General features: G+C 45.4%; 1 protein-coding gene across 1 annotated transcript; it reads right to left on the reverse strand.

Annotated features, from left to right (window-relative positions):
* Nucleotides 1–461: 461 nt before the first annotated feature.
* On the reverse strand, nucleotides 462–3,979 carry LOC136746197 (SKI/DACH domain-containing protein 1-like). The gene has a single exon (XM_066698897.1). The coding sequence runs from the start codon at nucleotides 3,244–3,246 to the stop codon at nucleotides 640–642; it is 2,607 nt and encodes an 868-aa protein (XP_066554994.1). The 5' UTR covers nucleotides 3,247–3,979; the 3' UTR covers nucleotides 462–639.
* Between the last annotated feature and the right edge of the window lie 10,184 nt (nucleotides 3,980–14,163).

Consider the following 14,163-nt stretch of genomic DNA (forward strand, 5'->3'; position numbering starts at 1 on the left):
AGCAAGTAATTAAGTCTTTCACACCGTGCTCAACCGACCCTCCCCCCAACACACACGCGTGTCAACACAACAGATCACTGTTTCTGACTCGTTGGGTTCTTCACTAAATTATGTCACTGTCTTTCAAAACTACATTGGGGTGACTTCGACACTGTTATTATAATAATTATTAAATTACCGTTATTCCAAAAGGACAGTAAAACTGATTACTTTTATCACACCTACTATTAATAATAGTAACAATTGTGGCCACAGCAGACCTTTCTCTAAACTAAACCAAAATGTTACAAATTATAAGAAAATAAAACAAATAGATGACAAACTGAAAAATGACACAGTGCTCTCAGACAGCCATGAGACTCCATAGCAGCGCTACATTGCAGTGTTAGGACCACCACACTGGGGTCATAACGCAATACCAGAGCCAGTAAACAGAATGAAACACTCCTCTGAGGCCGTGATGCACACTTCCATGGAAACAGATTTTTTTTTGTTTATTCAAAGTTATTCTCCTTCACCCTTAACAAAAAAAAAACACAGAATCAGAACACTGTCCCCATACAACCCCACCCCACCCCCTATAATAATAATATAATAAAATAAAATAAAAAATAATAATAATAAATGCCTAGGCCAGTGTTAATCGTTCCCATCTAGGTTATATCCCCTGAATCTGTGGCTGGGGGGCACTGGGAGAATACTTCCCCCCAGTTGCCACATTCGACAAGGTGGATGCGCCAGCTTGTGAGGGAGGCATTTCTGTGAGCACAGTGAGTAGGCCGGACTCAAGTCTCCGTCCTTGCCCACCACCAGTGACGGGGGACAGGGGAAATTCTCCAGGAGGGAGAAAGACCTCTTAACGGGGGTCTGGGGCAAACTGGAGCCGCTGGCTTTGCGCTTGCAAGAGGGGGTCACAGCACCTCCGGCGGCGCTGCCCTTCCTGCCAATATTCCCGTTGCTGTCTCTGTTCGAAGTCTCTTTGGAACATCTCTGCAACCTCTCCGCGTCGCTGCCTCTGGGAGCCCGGGTCCCCTTCAAATTCCTTTCCAACCCATTGACTTTTAAAGCTTTGCTTGACAAGGCTGGGCGGCCTCTGGGTCTCGGAGAGGAGCAGCGTTTTAAAAGGCATCCGCCGCTGCCTCCAGAGTGCGCCAAGTGACTTTTGGCCGGTTTGGATTTGGAAGCCCTGGGTCCTGCGCTGTAGGCGGCAGCACTGGCAAATCCTCCGTTTTTGCTGTCGAAGTTGAATCCTTTTGCATAGCACCACAACTTCGACGTCCTGATAAGCCTCTCGAACTTTTCTGTGCGCGGCTCCCTTGTGTCCCCCTGGGGACCGCTGTCGATGTTAATGCGCTCTGGCTCCGTGCAGCCCAGGCCTGGGGCCACAGCAGGGGCTTCACAGCTGCGCAAAGGTGATCCTGCAAGGGCAGATTCCTGGGAGAGGTCCTCAGGCTGGCTCTGTGCTTGGTTGCTGAGGCCTAACGAGTGCCCATTGTCTGGGGCACCTTTGTGCAAATAGTTTCCATTTTTGAGAAGTGGAGGAGCTGCCTCAAAGCCTCCCTCGGGATGCAAAGAAGGGCTCTTTTGTTGTAGAAATTGCCTGCTCCCATCAGGGCAGATTGCGGAGGCCCCCTGTCTGGCACTGTGTCCTCTCAACGCCGCTGCACGCTCTGCTTCCCTCTCAGACCCCTCTCCAGAGACAGGCCCTGCGCTGGACGGCTCGTTTTTCACAGTGGCGACCCCCAAGCAGCCGAAACTGGGGCTCCTGACCGGTGACCCCGAGTTGTAGCTGGCCCACACCGGGTCCAGCTCCTGTGGGAAGAGGAGTTTCGTGTCAGGGCTGAACGGCTCTGTTTTTATTTTTATTTCCAGAAAAGGGGCAGGGGCGGGGGGGCTGCTTTTGTACACATCAGAAGCTGTCGACAGGGCTGGAATGTCTTCCGGCGCACTGCCCCTGGCGCCGTGAGAAGGGAAGCGTGAGGTGGGAGTCGGCAGGGCGGCCTGGCGGTAGCGAGTGCTCTGCACTGAGTCCCCGCTGCACGCCGAGCTAGAGTCGGTCTCGGAGGAGCTGCCTTCCTCACTGCTGGAGGACTGCGCTGACCTGCCGTCGAGGTTGTCATCTTCGTCCGAAGACTCGCTGGAGGTAGACTGGTAACTGGATCCGAAGTCGGAGTCCTTCTCAAAGTCCACACTGGATCCAGAGTCGCTGGAGTAACCCGTGGAGGTGCCCTGAGCGCAGCGTCCTCTCTTCCTACTCCCCGCTGCCCCGGGCTTGCCCTTTCTCTGGGCGAAGTTCAAGTTTCTGTTGTTCACTGGCTGAGGAGGAGAGTTGTGCTTTTTCACATACCCGTTGGAGAAGCCGCAGCTCACAGCACCGCTGTAAGACGACTTCTTGCTCTTCAGATACAGGGGGAGGCTGGTCTGGTTACATTCATTGACTGCAATGGCGGAATGAAGACTCTTCGTGTGGAAGCTGTTCACGATGCCCGCCGGGAGAAGCCCCGTTACCCCGGTCAGACTGTAGCAGTTCGCAGCTTTTGCAACTTTTTCATAGTTTCTAGACTGAGGACTAACCACCCCCGGTAGCAGGCTGTTCCGGCAGCTCTTCGTTTTGGAGGAATGTTGAGCCGGTTTGGAGCTGTGTCTCCTCTCCAGCAGCTGCGCCTGTTGTGCGACCCGATTGATAGTCAGCCCGGCAGCAGCAGTAACAGCAGCAGCGGCGGCGGCGGCGGCGCCGGTGGCAGAAGCTGCAGACTCTTTGGTAAGTGCACGAGAAGTAGAAATTGTGTTTTTGCAAACGTTGCTGCAGATCACGTCTGGGGACAGAGCTAACGCCGGCTCGGATTTCCTGCACTTTCTCCTCTTCCTCCTTTTCTTTGGGCTCAGGGCTTGGCAGGCGAGGCACAGCGCGTCCAGGTCCTCTTTGGCGATGAGGGAGCACTTGACGGCTCGCCCCGGCACCGACTGCATGGCTTTCAGGGTCCGCAGCTCCTTGATGTCGCAGCGCCGGCTTCGTATGTTTAAAACTTCCATCCTCTTCATGATCGTGGTCCTGGGGATGTCGCGGAACAAGGCGCTGAAAACCTGCGCCAGGGCGAACATCTTCCTGCCCTCCACACGCAGGTACCCCATGCTGACCCCCTCGATCTCCTGATGCCCAGTCTGGCACGCGCCGTCCCGCAGCTCGCAGTCGTATTCCATTCTGCGTGGTTCTGTGTCAACCATTGGACGCGTCCAAAACACCATTCACAGCACCAAAGGGAATATCCATTATTTGTCTTCAAATTAAATCAAACAAGATTAAAATGTAAATGAACAATGCAAAATGTAAAAAACGCAACAAAGAAAAAACAAAACAATAAAACCCTGCTACATGTCCAGAAATATCCACAAGGGCGAAAGAGAAACGCAGATGTCTCCACCAAAAATCACCAAAAATACAATTTTGTACAGCCAAAACAGTCATCTCGACGTTCCTTAACCCCCCACATAAAAAAGAGAAAAAAAATGCAATGGCAGTAATAAAATAATAAATTATTTAAAAGAAAACAAAAAAAATAAGTATTTGCAAAGAGCTAGAAAAAAAGATAAAAATAATAACAATACAACTTCACATCTTCTCATCCGCCGTCCATGATTCAGAGCGGTGTCGTGAGACAATGGCGGAAAGAGCAGCTTGCCAAAGCGGCCAGTGAAGCAGCATCCCTGCGCGCTTCACACAGCGGAGCCACCGCAACCTTTCGGCCTTTCCTTTCTTCCAGGGAACTCCTCGGTTCTGTATATTATAGGAGACTCCCGGCAGATCGTTTCCCAGCACGCCGTTCGATTGGATCTCGGCGCCTGTGATGTCACAAAAAAACCAACATTCCACCCCTCCCTTTAAATCCCTCATAAAACCCCTTTAAACTCGGGCCGAGGCACCACGCTACAGCCATCACAGAGCCTCGACAGCCCTATTACACATACGTACATGTGTATGGAATTATAGATAGATAGATAGATAGATCTGAACATATTCATAATGCAACATAAAGGTACGTTAATACATTAATGCTTAAGCAATAATACCGTTCTATATATCATTATCTATACACACACACACACACACACACATTATACACTCTAGGCTACACTCACAGTTGTGTAAATGTAAATGTAGGATTGTATGAAAATGCAATATAAATATACACACAGATATACATTCGTGAATATATAGCCTATAGCTTTTGTACACGTTCGTAGGACAGGAACTCGACCCTGCTCTGTAGTAAGACGTGGGTTTAAATCCCTTTTAAGGGTTCAATAGCACAACACTTATTCCAGCGCGAAGCCTCTACAGGGATATCATTATTTAATTAGAGAGCGAGTCCACATCCTAAAACAGCTGATTTTCTGCACCGTCTGAACCTCTATTTTAATTGGAAATAGATTCCATATGTTTGGCCGTCGTAGTTAAAGCTTTATATAAAGCAGTTCAATAGACATTAAAAATGCCAGTTGGTCGCAGACCTACAGAGTTAAACTTCCTATTTATTTAAGTCAATTGAAACACGCCGTGCAGCCTGTTTAATAGGTGGCAATCATCCGGTTTTATAGCAGCTAATTTGAGGTAGAGAGGATCTGAGAGAGAAATGTGTCTCGAGGTGTTGCTGTTTTAAGCCCCCACCCCTGGATTTTCAGTGTCCCGCTTGCGGCTCCACTAAAGATTTGTGTAGATTTCTTGAAAAATAAAATGGGAAATGCAAACCCCGAGTCACACAGATTTTTCAGACAAAGAGGAAAGGAAAGAAGAAACTCGATATCTCCAAATAGAGCAACATCAAAAACACATTTCTCTATACACATTCACGATATCATGGCGTCTATTTCTCTAAAAACAAACAGATAGACACACATGCACATACAGTGTGTAACTGTGTGTGTTGTTGTATATTCTCTGAGGCGCGGGATCCCAGTTCGCCCCTTAACAAAGCGATTCCTAACGCCGCTTTCTTTATCCCCCCCAACCCCCCCCCCAACCCCCCAGCAGAGCCAGTATGACCGAGCAGAGAGATCAGTGGAGCCCGGCTCCGGTCTCAGCCTGTGGCGTTTCCTGAGAGAACCCCCCCGCACCCCCTGCGAATAGCACCAAGCTGGAGTTTGGGCCGCCAGGATTTGGTTCTGTATTTCTGGCTGCAAATCTTTATTCCTTTACCTTAAACATCTTCTCGTTAATAAAGCCTATAAACGAGAAGATGATTAAGGTAAAGGAATATATATATATATATATATATATATATATATATATATATATATAGTTAGATAGATAGATACACACACACACACACACACACACACACACACTGTATATATACAAATATACACACGTCCATATATTAATACATATTAAATGCATGCCAAAAAATTAGATGAAAACAGCACATGATTAGGAGTATATGATGTTATGGAATGGTGAATTGTTGTGGATTTGGGAAGCGCATAAATTACAGCCATCATTCACACGAGCCACGGCCCTCGTGCAGACTGCCCCCCCCCCCCCAGGTCTGGGGACTTTCTAAATTACACCCCTTTAACAGCGAAAGCGAACACCGCAGTCTAGTTCAGCGACAGCAAGGGGCCCCTCTCGCAGTAAGGCGCGGTTGTTTTTGGGTTGCCGTTTTTATGTTTTGTTTTTTGTTTGTTTTAAATATCCACTTTAAATCACAGGGAACAAGACACTTTAAAACATTTCATAATGAACTATGAATACATACGAACACATAAACGCATGCACGTACTACCACCAATACACATTAAAACAAAGTAAAACACACGAACAGGTCAGATAAAATGGATACATGTACTTTTATTTATTTACTTATATTCTACATTATTTTAAAACTCGAATATAATAATATAGGCCTACTGTACATACTATATACCTGTAATACTCAAGATCCTGCTGTCACTCCGAACCACAAACTCACTGTTCGACACTTTAGCCTGTGTGCAGCGGATCTGGCTGTAATTACACCAAACCGCAGACAGCTAAATCCACCAGTTAATTAATTAGTGGATAATTAATAGTACATAGCCTATATGTAGAAGATTGGGATCGGCAGTCTGCCGAAGGGGGAGAACGGTGCAGGGGGGCTTGCGTTATCCGGGAGACTGCAGGCTGGCTGCACTGTGGCACGCTGGCTGTATGTTCAGCGATTGTTATCAAGGGGAAATGTTAATGTACCGATTAAAACATTTCAGTCGCACGGACACACACTGACGCAATCACGCAATGTCTGGACACATACCCAGAGTGTCCTTTTCGATTTGCATTGAAACCTCAACTAAGCACACCCCGGGAGTACAGCTGTAAAGACTATGAACTTAAAAATGATACGAGACGAGCCCATTTGTACCCCAAAAACACGTGTCACTGTGGTGAAAAAACAATAACGAATGAATTAACAGATACATTATGTGAATCTAATTCAACAAATATGTTAACATCGTTCAAATTCAATCTTTCGTTTATTGTGATCAGGCTGTCACGACCAGAACGATGCAGCTGCAACTCCTGCCAAAATAATTCAAAATAAATACGAAATCGAAGCAAATAAATGAATGCGAGTGGGAGTGGGGTGGAGCAGTACGCTCCGGTACTGATCTGGAGTGGAGGGGAGGGAGAGGACGGGGCCCGAGCGGGGCAGTTGGCCGGTCTCTACTGCCAGCCTGAGCACACGGCACTGATTGCCTGTGTGGGTCTTTACAGAGTGGGACATCAACAAGTCGAGCAGCTCAGAAAGCAGTAGTATCCGGCGTGGGGCGGCTCTGCCTTTTAAAACAACGTCTGCTGTTTGAACTTTGTGCTCACTCTGCAGCCCGAGTCAGGCGGCACAGGGCTGCTCCGTATGCCGGGGACAGTGTGTGGCTGGGGCTCAGCAGCCGGCGCTGTTATTTGACCTAAAATTGATCGCAACAGAAATCACAGTCCAAGATCCCGCCCTCTGCCCCAAGCAATCAGCTCTTAAGCGAGTTTCGTTGTTCGTAGTTAAAATACCCTACTTAAAATACTTGCCTCCGATGTATGAGACTTTGAAACTGCATGGTAGACACGTCCACTAATGCGGCATCGATGATGCATTTATTACAGGCAGGGCTGAGAGCTTTTGTACAGTGTATTAACAAACACGTTGAAAAATTATATATAAAACTAATATGTATATACACACACGCATTAGTAAACATTAGTGCCATGGTATAATTCATTGATATATTAACTAGCTGCAATAAAACGTGGGGTAAATTATATTACGAAAGCAGAGCTCAATATGTACAGGGAACGGAGTTCACGCAGTGATCTGATAAATGAATGGAAGTGATTTTATATAACTTTTTTATTTTGGCGTTGGGCAAAAGTAATTCCCCAGATGTAAATTATGTGCGCTGTCTGTATCTAAACTATAGGCTAGTTGCAAAGGAAGAAATCGGAACGTGTTTTTCTGAAGATTTTATTACGTCTTCAAAATGTGTATTTAAATTGTATTTGGTTGTCAGCCGTCGCCATCGAAATTGTCCTTTTCTGTTTTACAGGGTGGCAGAGACACACAGGGAGTTAAAACTCAAAACACAAACACGAAAACGACCCTATTGAAGAAGCATGTGGACAACCACCAAACACCATTCAGGAGTATTTACACATGAACACAAAAACGTGTTAATCCAACGTGCGGAAGGAAAATGTCCTAGACTTTTAAAAATACTTTTTAAAAAAAAGTTTGATTTTGTGATTATTTTATTTAAAAAAATGACAAATTAGGCTATATACATCGAACTGCTTCAAAATATTAAATCAAGTATAAATCATTATAAATAAATCAATACATGAATAAAGATGCTAATTAAAATACATTCCACAAAAAATAAATTAATACAATTTACTTCAAATTACTTCACAGAATGCAAAGCAGATTATGTTGCCACTGTTGTTCACGTAACCAAAGCCAAGATACAGAGAGATAGACAGATACAGGTAGACAGACAGACAGATAGATAGATAGATAGATAGATAGATAGATAGATAGATAGATAGATAGATAATCACAAAACTGAGAAATATAATACTTCAACCGAATGAAACAGAAACGTGATAAAACGATGCTTTTGCAGACCCCTGCGCTTGTTCTTTGTGTGTGTGTGTGTGTGTGTGGGGGGGGGGGGGGGTGCAGCGAAACAGAAATTACTTTTAGCAGCGATACAGCAAGAAGGGGAAGCCACACTCTGTTTTTCTTGCCTTAACCCATCTGGTCCGTTTAAAAGCCCGTAAGAGATCCAAGTCGCTTAAAAACGCCAAACTCTGCGGTCATTTAACATGCGAAACTATTTACAGCAGACAGCGCTGTTTGTTATTGCAGTTTTAGGTCTTTCGTGTAAGCGATGATAATCATCTACACACTAGCTGCCGGCGCAGAGCTTCTCAGGGGGTCGGGACCTATGGGGCAGATACAGGCCGGCAGGTCGACAATGTACTGTGTGCGTGTGTGGGAGGGGGGGGTGCATCGTACTTGTCCTTTCCCGACACTGTGAGCACGAAGGGTGAAGGGGGTGCAACTCTGAAACTGCAGAGGAAGAAGAGGTGGGGAGGTGGAGAGAGAGAGATACTAGGGCCATGGGTAGGGAGATATGCATTATCTTACTGCATGTAAGGTATTGCACTTTGCACTGGTAGTACAGATATAGAAGGGGTGTATCCTCTACCTTACACTCACACGGTTACTTCCATTCCCGAAGTAAACTCTCCTGTGGCTGGATGGACAAAACTCTTTCAGTTTAGCCTGTCTGTGCTGGACTGTGTGGGTCTGATCGACACTGTCTATCTGCCACACACATTAGGCCTACTGCACACCAGCCACCCTGCTGCTGCGGACGCACACACATGGCCTTCTGACGCAAAGACAGCGCTGGAGTCTGTACAAAACAAAAAGAAAAAATGCAACACAATCGCAGACAATGAAGGCGGTATAGGTGAAAGTCTAACAAACCAGACAAAAAAAAGCGTTAAAAACGACATTCAAACAAAGAACAACAAAAATATTTATGAAATGGCGATAAAGTTGGGTTCTTAAACACAACTGTTTAAACATCTATTATTTTACTTATTGGTTGATTGATGTATGTGTGTGTGTTTGTGTTTTGTTTTCAAGTATATGATTATTTTCCCTATATGTGCACACATGTAACTAAACATAGGCCTACAGATTTTAAAAACAATATACTATTTCAGAACAAATATTAAAAAAAAACGTTTTGTGTTTTATAGGGTCAATTCAATTCAAAATAAATGATACATACATTTTTCTGCGGAATTTTGATTTAAAAATAAACATTGAGAGTGTAAGGGCCTGGCTAGGTAGATTTTTTATTTTTTGAAATTGTACTTCATAGTTCAAATTTAAACAAAATCGTGACATGAACCACCTACGTTTCACTGCCGAAGAAGTGTCGGGATTACTTTGTGCTGATTGTATTTACTGCACTTTGTAGCCTAATGTTTTGAATTGTTTTCTTGTGAAAATCGTAGTCCTGGGTAAGGGTGTCATAAATAAATAAATACCTACACACTTTCATACAACAAATGTTTTTTCCAGTAAATAAATAATACAAATGCCAGTGCCGGAGTCATGCACCGCATACATGCAGAGCTGGGGCCTGTGCTGGCGAAGTGGGGTTTTGGGCGTGTCTCTTTAGTTACTATTATTTTTAAAAAATCTGCCGATAGTGGACATATTCTCCTAAAAGCTGTTGCTTGTCACATTTCCCCGCTTTGCTACTTCTAATCCTAAACGTGTAAGAAGTTAAGGGGAACAGGGGAAGTGCCTAAAACGGACTGACTACACAGCAGCGTCCTTGGGGCAGAGGTCACAGTCCATTCGTGGTTGTTTTTAATTAAATCAAAACTAAAAACGCGCCTGTGGGGGCTGGTCCGCTCTGTCTCGGGTCCTGCAGCGGAGGGCGACAGATAAAGTTAAACGGAGCACGGATGTTTTTGCCATGTAAGAAGAGTGAGGTATGGAAATGGGGGCTGGGAAGTGTAAGTGCTATTGCTGTGTATAGTGGTCCCTTTAAGACATCAGCGAGACGGCATTTTTTTAAATACCATCTCTAGGGAGCAGAATGAGACCCCCTTCCCCCCCAACCAATCTAAGTGTTCAAAAAAGACCCGGCCCGTGGTGAGGGTGAGGGGGCACGTCAGGTCCGAGACTAATTAGCACTGAAGTTACAAGCAGTGGGCCTCTTCTGCGCATATTCATAATATTCACCTATTACCAGTATATAGGAGCGACTCAGCGGTGATGCTGTGCTGCTGAGCGGCTGAATGGGGTCCCCGGTGGGTCCCCGGTGAGAGCAGCAGGCGTTGGCTCCGAGGAACAGGGGAGTAAACACTAGGAGATGCGATGGTATTATAGTGAAGTTTGCAATATTTACTTTAACATTTATTATTAACATCTTCATCATAGCATTTAACAGCAGCAAAGAAGCCCGTGCTACTAGCTTGTGAGATGTTTGTTTTGCCATCTTTAATCTCGCAGTTTAAAGCCTACTAAAGATTATTGTTGTTGATAATATAGGCCTACTAATAACAATCATAGTAATAATTATTATTATTAATAATATTATAGGGTTGCCTAATGGTACGTATTTCATGTGTTCAATGTATGTGGAAGGAAACGGGAGTAACGATAACGGGCAAATTTAATCCAACACAGACTCAACTGTTCCTTCACTGCCAAACAAAACCGCATTCCCAACCAGGACAATGTGTTACTGGTTAAGAGTTACCGATGAGTGTGCGCGCACCGCTATAGGCAAGCCATGCAAAACAGCATAAACTTGAAAGAAATATCCCTGACAATGTGCATCTCCTTGAAGCGAGGCGAAACGAGCAGCTATGAAACTCCTGTGGTGCCCGTGTGGCGGCGGGCGAGCAGCCGTGCTCTGCAGACCAGGAGGGCTCGATGAACAGCGAGAGGCGCTTCTCCGACACGAATAAAAGTACAATTCTGGCGGACAGCTGAAGAAACGGTGCTTGTCTGACAGCATGGGGGTTTAAAATAAAAACGCGTTCCCACACAGCAGTCCTTATGGGAATACCGGGTAAATACAATTCCGTTTTTTATTTCTTAAATTTTGAAAATAACACATAATACTCTTGAATTTTATATTTAAATATCGGCAACACCCTTTTCTGCAGATCAAAATCCATCTCTGCGTTCCTGAGAGGAGCTGCAGCCCAAGACACCCGGCGGTGAAGAGGAGAAATAGGTCACAATTCATATTTTGTCTCCGTCGGTTGTTTTTGGAAAACAATCTGTATTGGAACGTGGAACTTCAATCGGGGTTTTTAGTCGGGTCTTTTGTTTAGGAATGTCTAGCTAGAAAAGGAAAAGTAAATGTTTGCACTGAAGCAGAAATGTTTGAAACGGTGACGTTATTTCAAAGAGAATAACAGAAAGAAGGAAATAGGTAAAACTACACACGACCAGGAAGCTGTCCCTGTAGTGGTGGTCACGGACTCCCGCTCCTGGAAGTCTGCAGTGAAGCGTGGTCAGCTGTGGAGGCCGGAGGAGAGAGGAGAGACGAGCCGGGCACACAGGACACCTGGCCAGGTGGGTCTCCAGACTGCAGGAGCTGCCCTTTGCGGTTTGTTTTGACACAATTAATTCATAGAACCTTGCAATGTTGTACAGTCATCCCATTCGAGAACAATATTGATGTTTTATTGTTAAAATAAAATTAATACATACAGCCGTGTTATATATATCAAAAGGAACAGAGTAAATATATATTCCAATTCAATTTCATTTACTTAAAAATGTTTAATGAGATTCCACCAGTGTATTTAACACCTCTGGTGGCTTGTTGGCGTGCTGTGTGTCTGCCGACAGCGGGCTGCCTGGAGGCTGGAGGTTGTACAGTTTTATTGCGGTCTCACTGTGGTCTGTTTGTCTAAGAGCCATCAGGGCAGCCTCACCCTGTGGTTCAAAGCCAAGGGAAAGGCCATCTGAAGTGACTGCGGGGCGGAACCAGCCGCTGCTGTGACGCTCAACTCACTGTTTCCCAGTCTGTTCCCCGCTGACGGAGCCCATTAGTCTTTCAGTGAGAACCCTGATCACGTCTTTAAGTGTTTAAGAAACACTTCATGTTTAAAAATAGGAAATTGTGAACTAAAAAATGACAATATGTGAAACAGGAAGACAGGAATGGTCTAACAGTTGCATTCAGCTTGCTAGAGAGCAGTATGGTATGAAAGGGTTACATTTAAATCTGGGATAGGGTTAGAGTCTCCAGTAGGAGGCGTTTGTTAAGCTTGGGGTTGTATTTTTTCTGAGTTATCTGAACCAGGGTAAAATTGTAAGTGTCTGGCTGCTGTTGGGCCTAAAATGGGGGGGATAGTCTACTGATTTAATTCTGTGTTTTCAAATGTATTAATGTACAACCACTCAGTCACAACTCGGGCTGGTCTCGCAAATGCAAAGCCAGTTAGGCTCGGGGTCAGGATCACAGGGCTGCAGGAGCTCAGCCTGAGAGGGGGAGGCTGTGCTTTGGCCCCTGTCTGCCACAGCAACCTGGTCTGGGCGACCCGGGAGACCTTGGTGTTACAGTAACATCCATCTGCAGCAGCAAGGCAGGTAAAGAGACACCCTCCCACGTGCGCCGAGAGCCGAGACACACCTCATCTGTCACTGCTGGCTGGCCAACTCCACCCCGGCCTGCAGCCCTCCTCTCTCTCTCTCTTTATCTCTCTATCTGTCACACTGCCCCAGCCTCATTCATCACAGCCACTCCTGAGGGCTCTCTCTCTCTCTTTCTGTCTCTCCACTCCTCCGCAAGTATAGCACACCATAGTGAAGTGAAATATAGCAGGACAATAAATCTGCACATCTTTTCTTCCTGAAAAAAAATTGTAATTTATTTTTTTGACCTCTACTACACTGCATTCTACAGTATTTTAGTTTGGCCCTATCACGACTTGAGTTACTCATTCACTGCACTCAGCGTTTCCCAGCAGCAAAACGAATAATAATAATAATAATAATAATAATAATAATAATAATAATAATACAGATGTCACTCAGTGCACATGCTGTCAGTGAAACACCCCCAGGGACTCGCTGACTGATCTGCTCATTTTAAGGTATCAGGATTTCAAGGGATTGGTTAAAAAAAAGAAAAGTTGAACTGTCTGTTGTCTGCAAAGGGTCACGTGATGTGTATTTGGCTCCCTGTCAGAAAACCCGCAGCTGCAGCCGGACTGTCAATCATCTGCGTGTCCGTGAGAGTGCGCCACCACCAGGGCGGCGCAACCCCGAGGCGAGTTTATACTCCGCCCGAGTAGCCTGCTCAATTACGCATATATATATATATTTTTTTTAAATTTCGGCTTGATTAGATCAAGATACCTGCATTCCCCAGTCCTTGTGGTGCTGGGGGTTGAGGGCGGCCTATGAAACACCGGACTCTTCTGAAATACTTGCACTGAATTTGCACTGAAGCCAGCGATACAATGAGTCAAGTGATAATTATTGTAATAGCCGTTTAGGTTAGGTTAATAAATAATACGGATGTGGTATCACAACCACAGACGTAGGTGTAGGGGGTCTTGCCCCCACCCCCCGCCCCCATAATAGGGAGGGAACGTCAATTTGTCCATTAATCATGTCCTCCCCGCTTTTGCAAATGTGTCAAATCATCCCCCACTTGTATGAAAGACTTGACCATTCATAGAAGTTATTTACGAGGTGTACGGGGAATCGTCCCCCCACTCTTGACACGTCCCTCCCCGCTAGAGAAGCAGGCTGCAGTCCCCCCTTCCCGCTGGCTCGGCAACTCGGCAGCACTCCCACTCCCACCGTGACTCCCAATGACTGTCCACTGCACTTCTGAAATGAAAGTTACGCCACTGATAACGCTACACTGCGGCCCGTTGCGCAGCTGGACGTATTCAACTCCGCAGAAGTGCAATTTCAACAGTGAGTGTAAAAGACAGAGTCGTGTCACAAGTTTTGATTTAGTGCGGGTCTATATCTTTAGGTATAAAAATCTGCTAGAATAATATTCATGGTTTTCATCTAGGTGCAGAATTAAAACCTACCCTAGATATATTGAAATATTCACTGTAAAAAACAA

Source organism: Amia ocellicauda, chromosome 3, assembly GCF_036373705.1.
Source record: "Amia ocellicauda isolate fAmiCal2 chromosome 3, fAmiCal2.hap1, whole genome shotgun sequence".
NCBI classification, from domain to species: domain Eukaryota; kingdom Metazoa; phylum Chordata; class Actinopteri; order Amiiformes; family Amiidae; genus Amia; species Amia ocellicauda.

Bases quoted from the DNA above. Each gene is read 5' to 3' on its own strand.
- LOC136746197 (XM_066698897.1), bottom strand. From the start codon at position 3,246: ATGGTGTTTTGGACGCGTCCAATGGTTGACACAGAACCACGCAGAATG.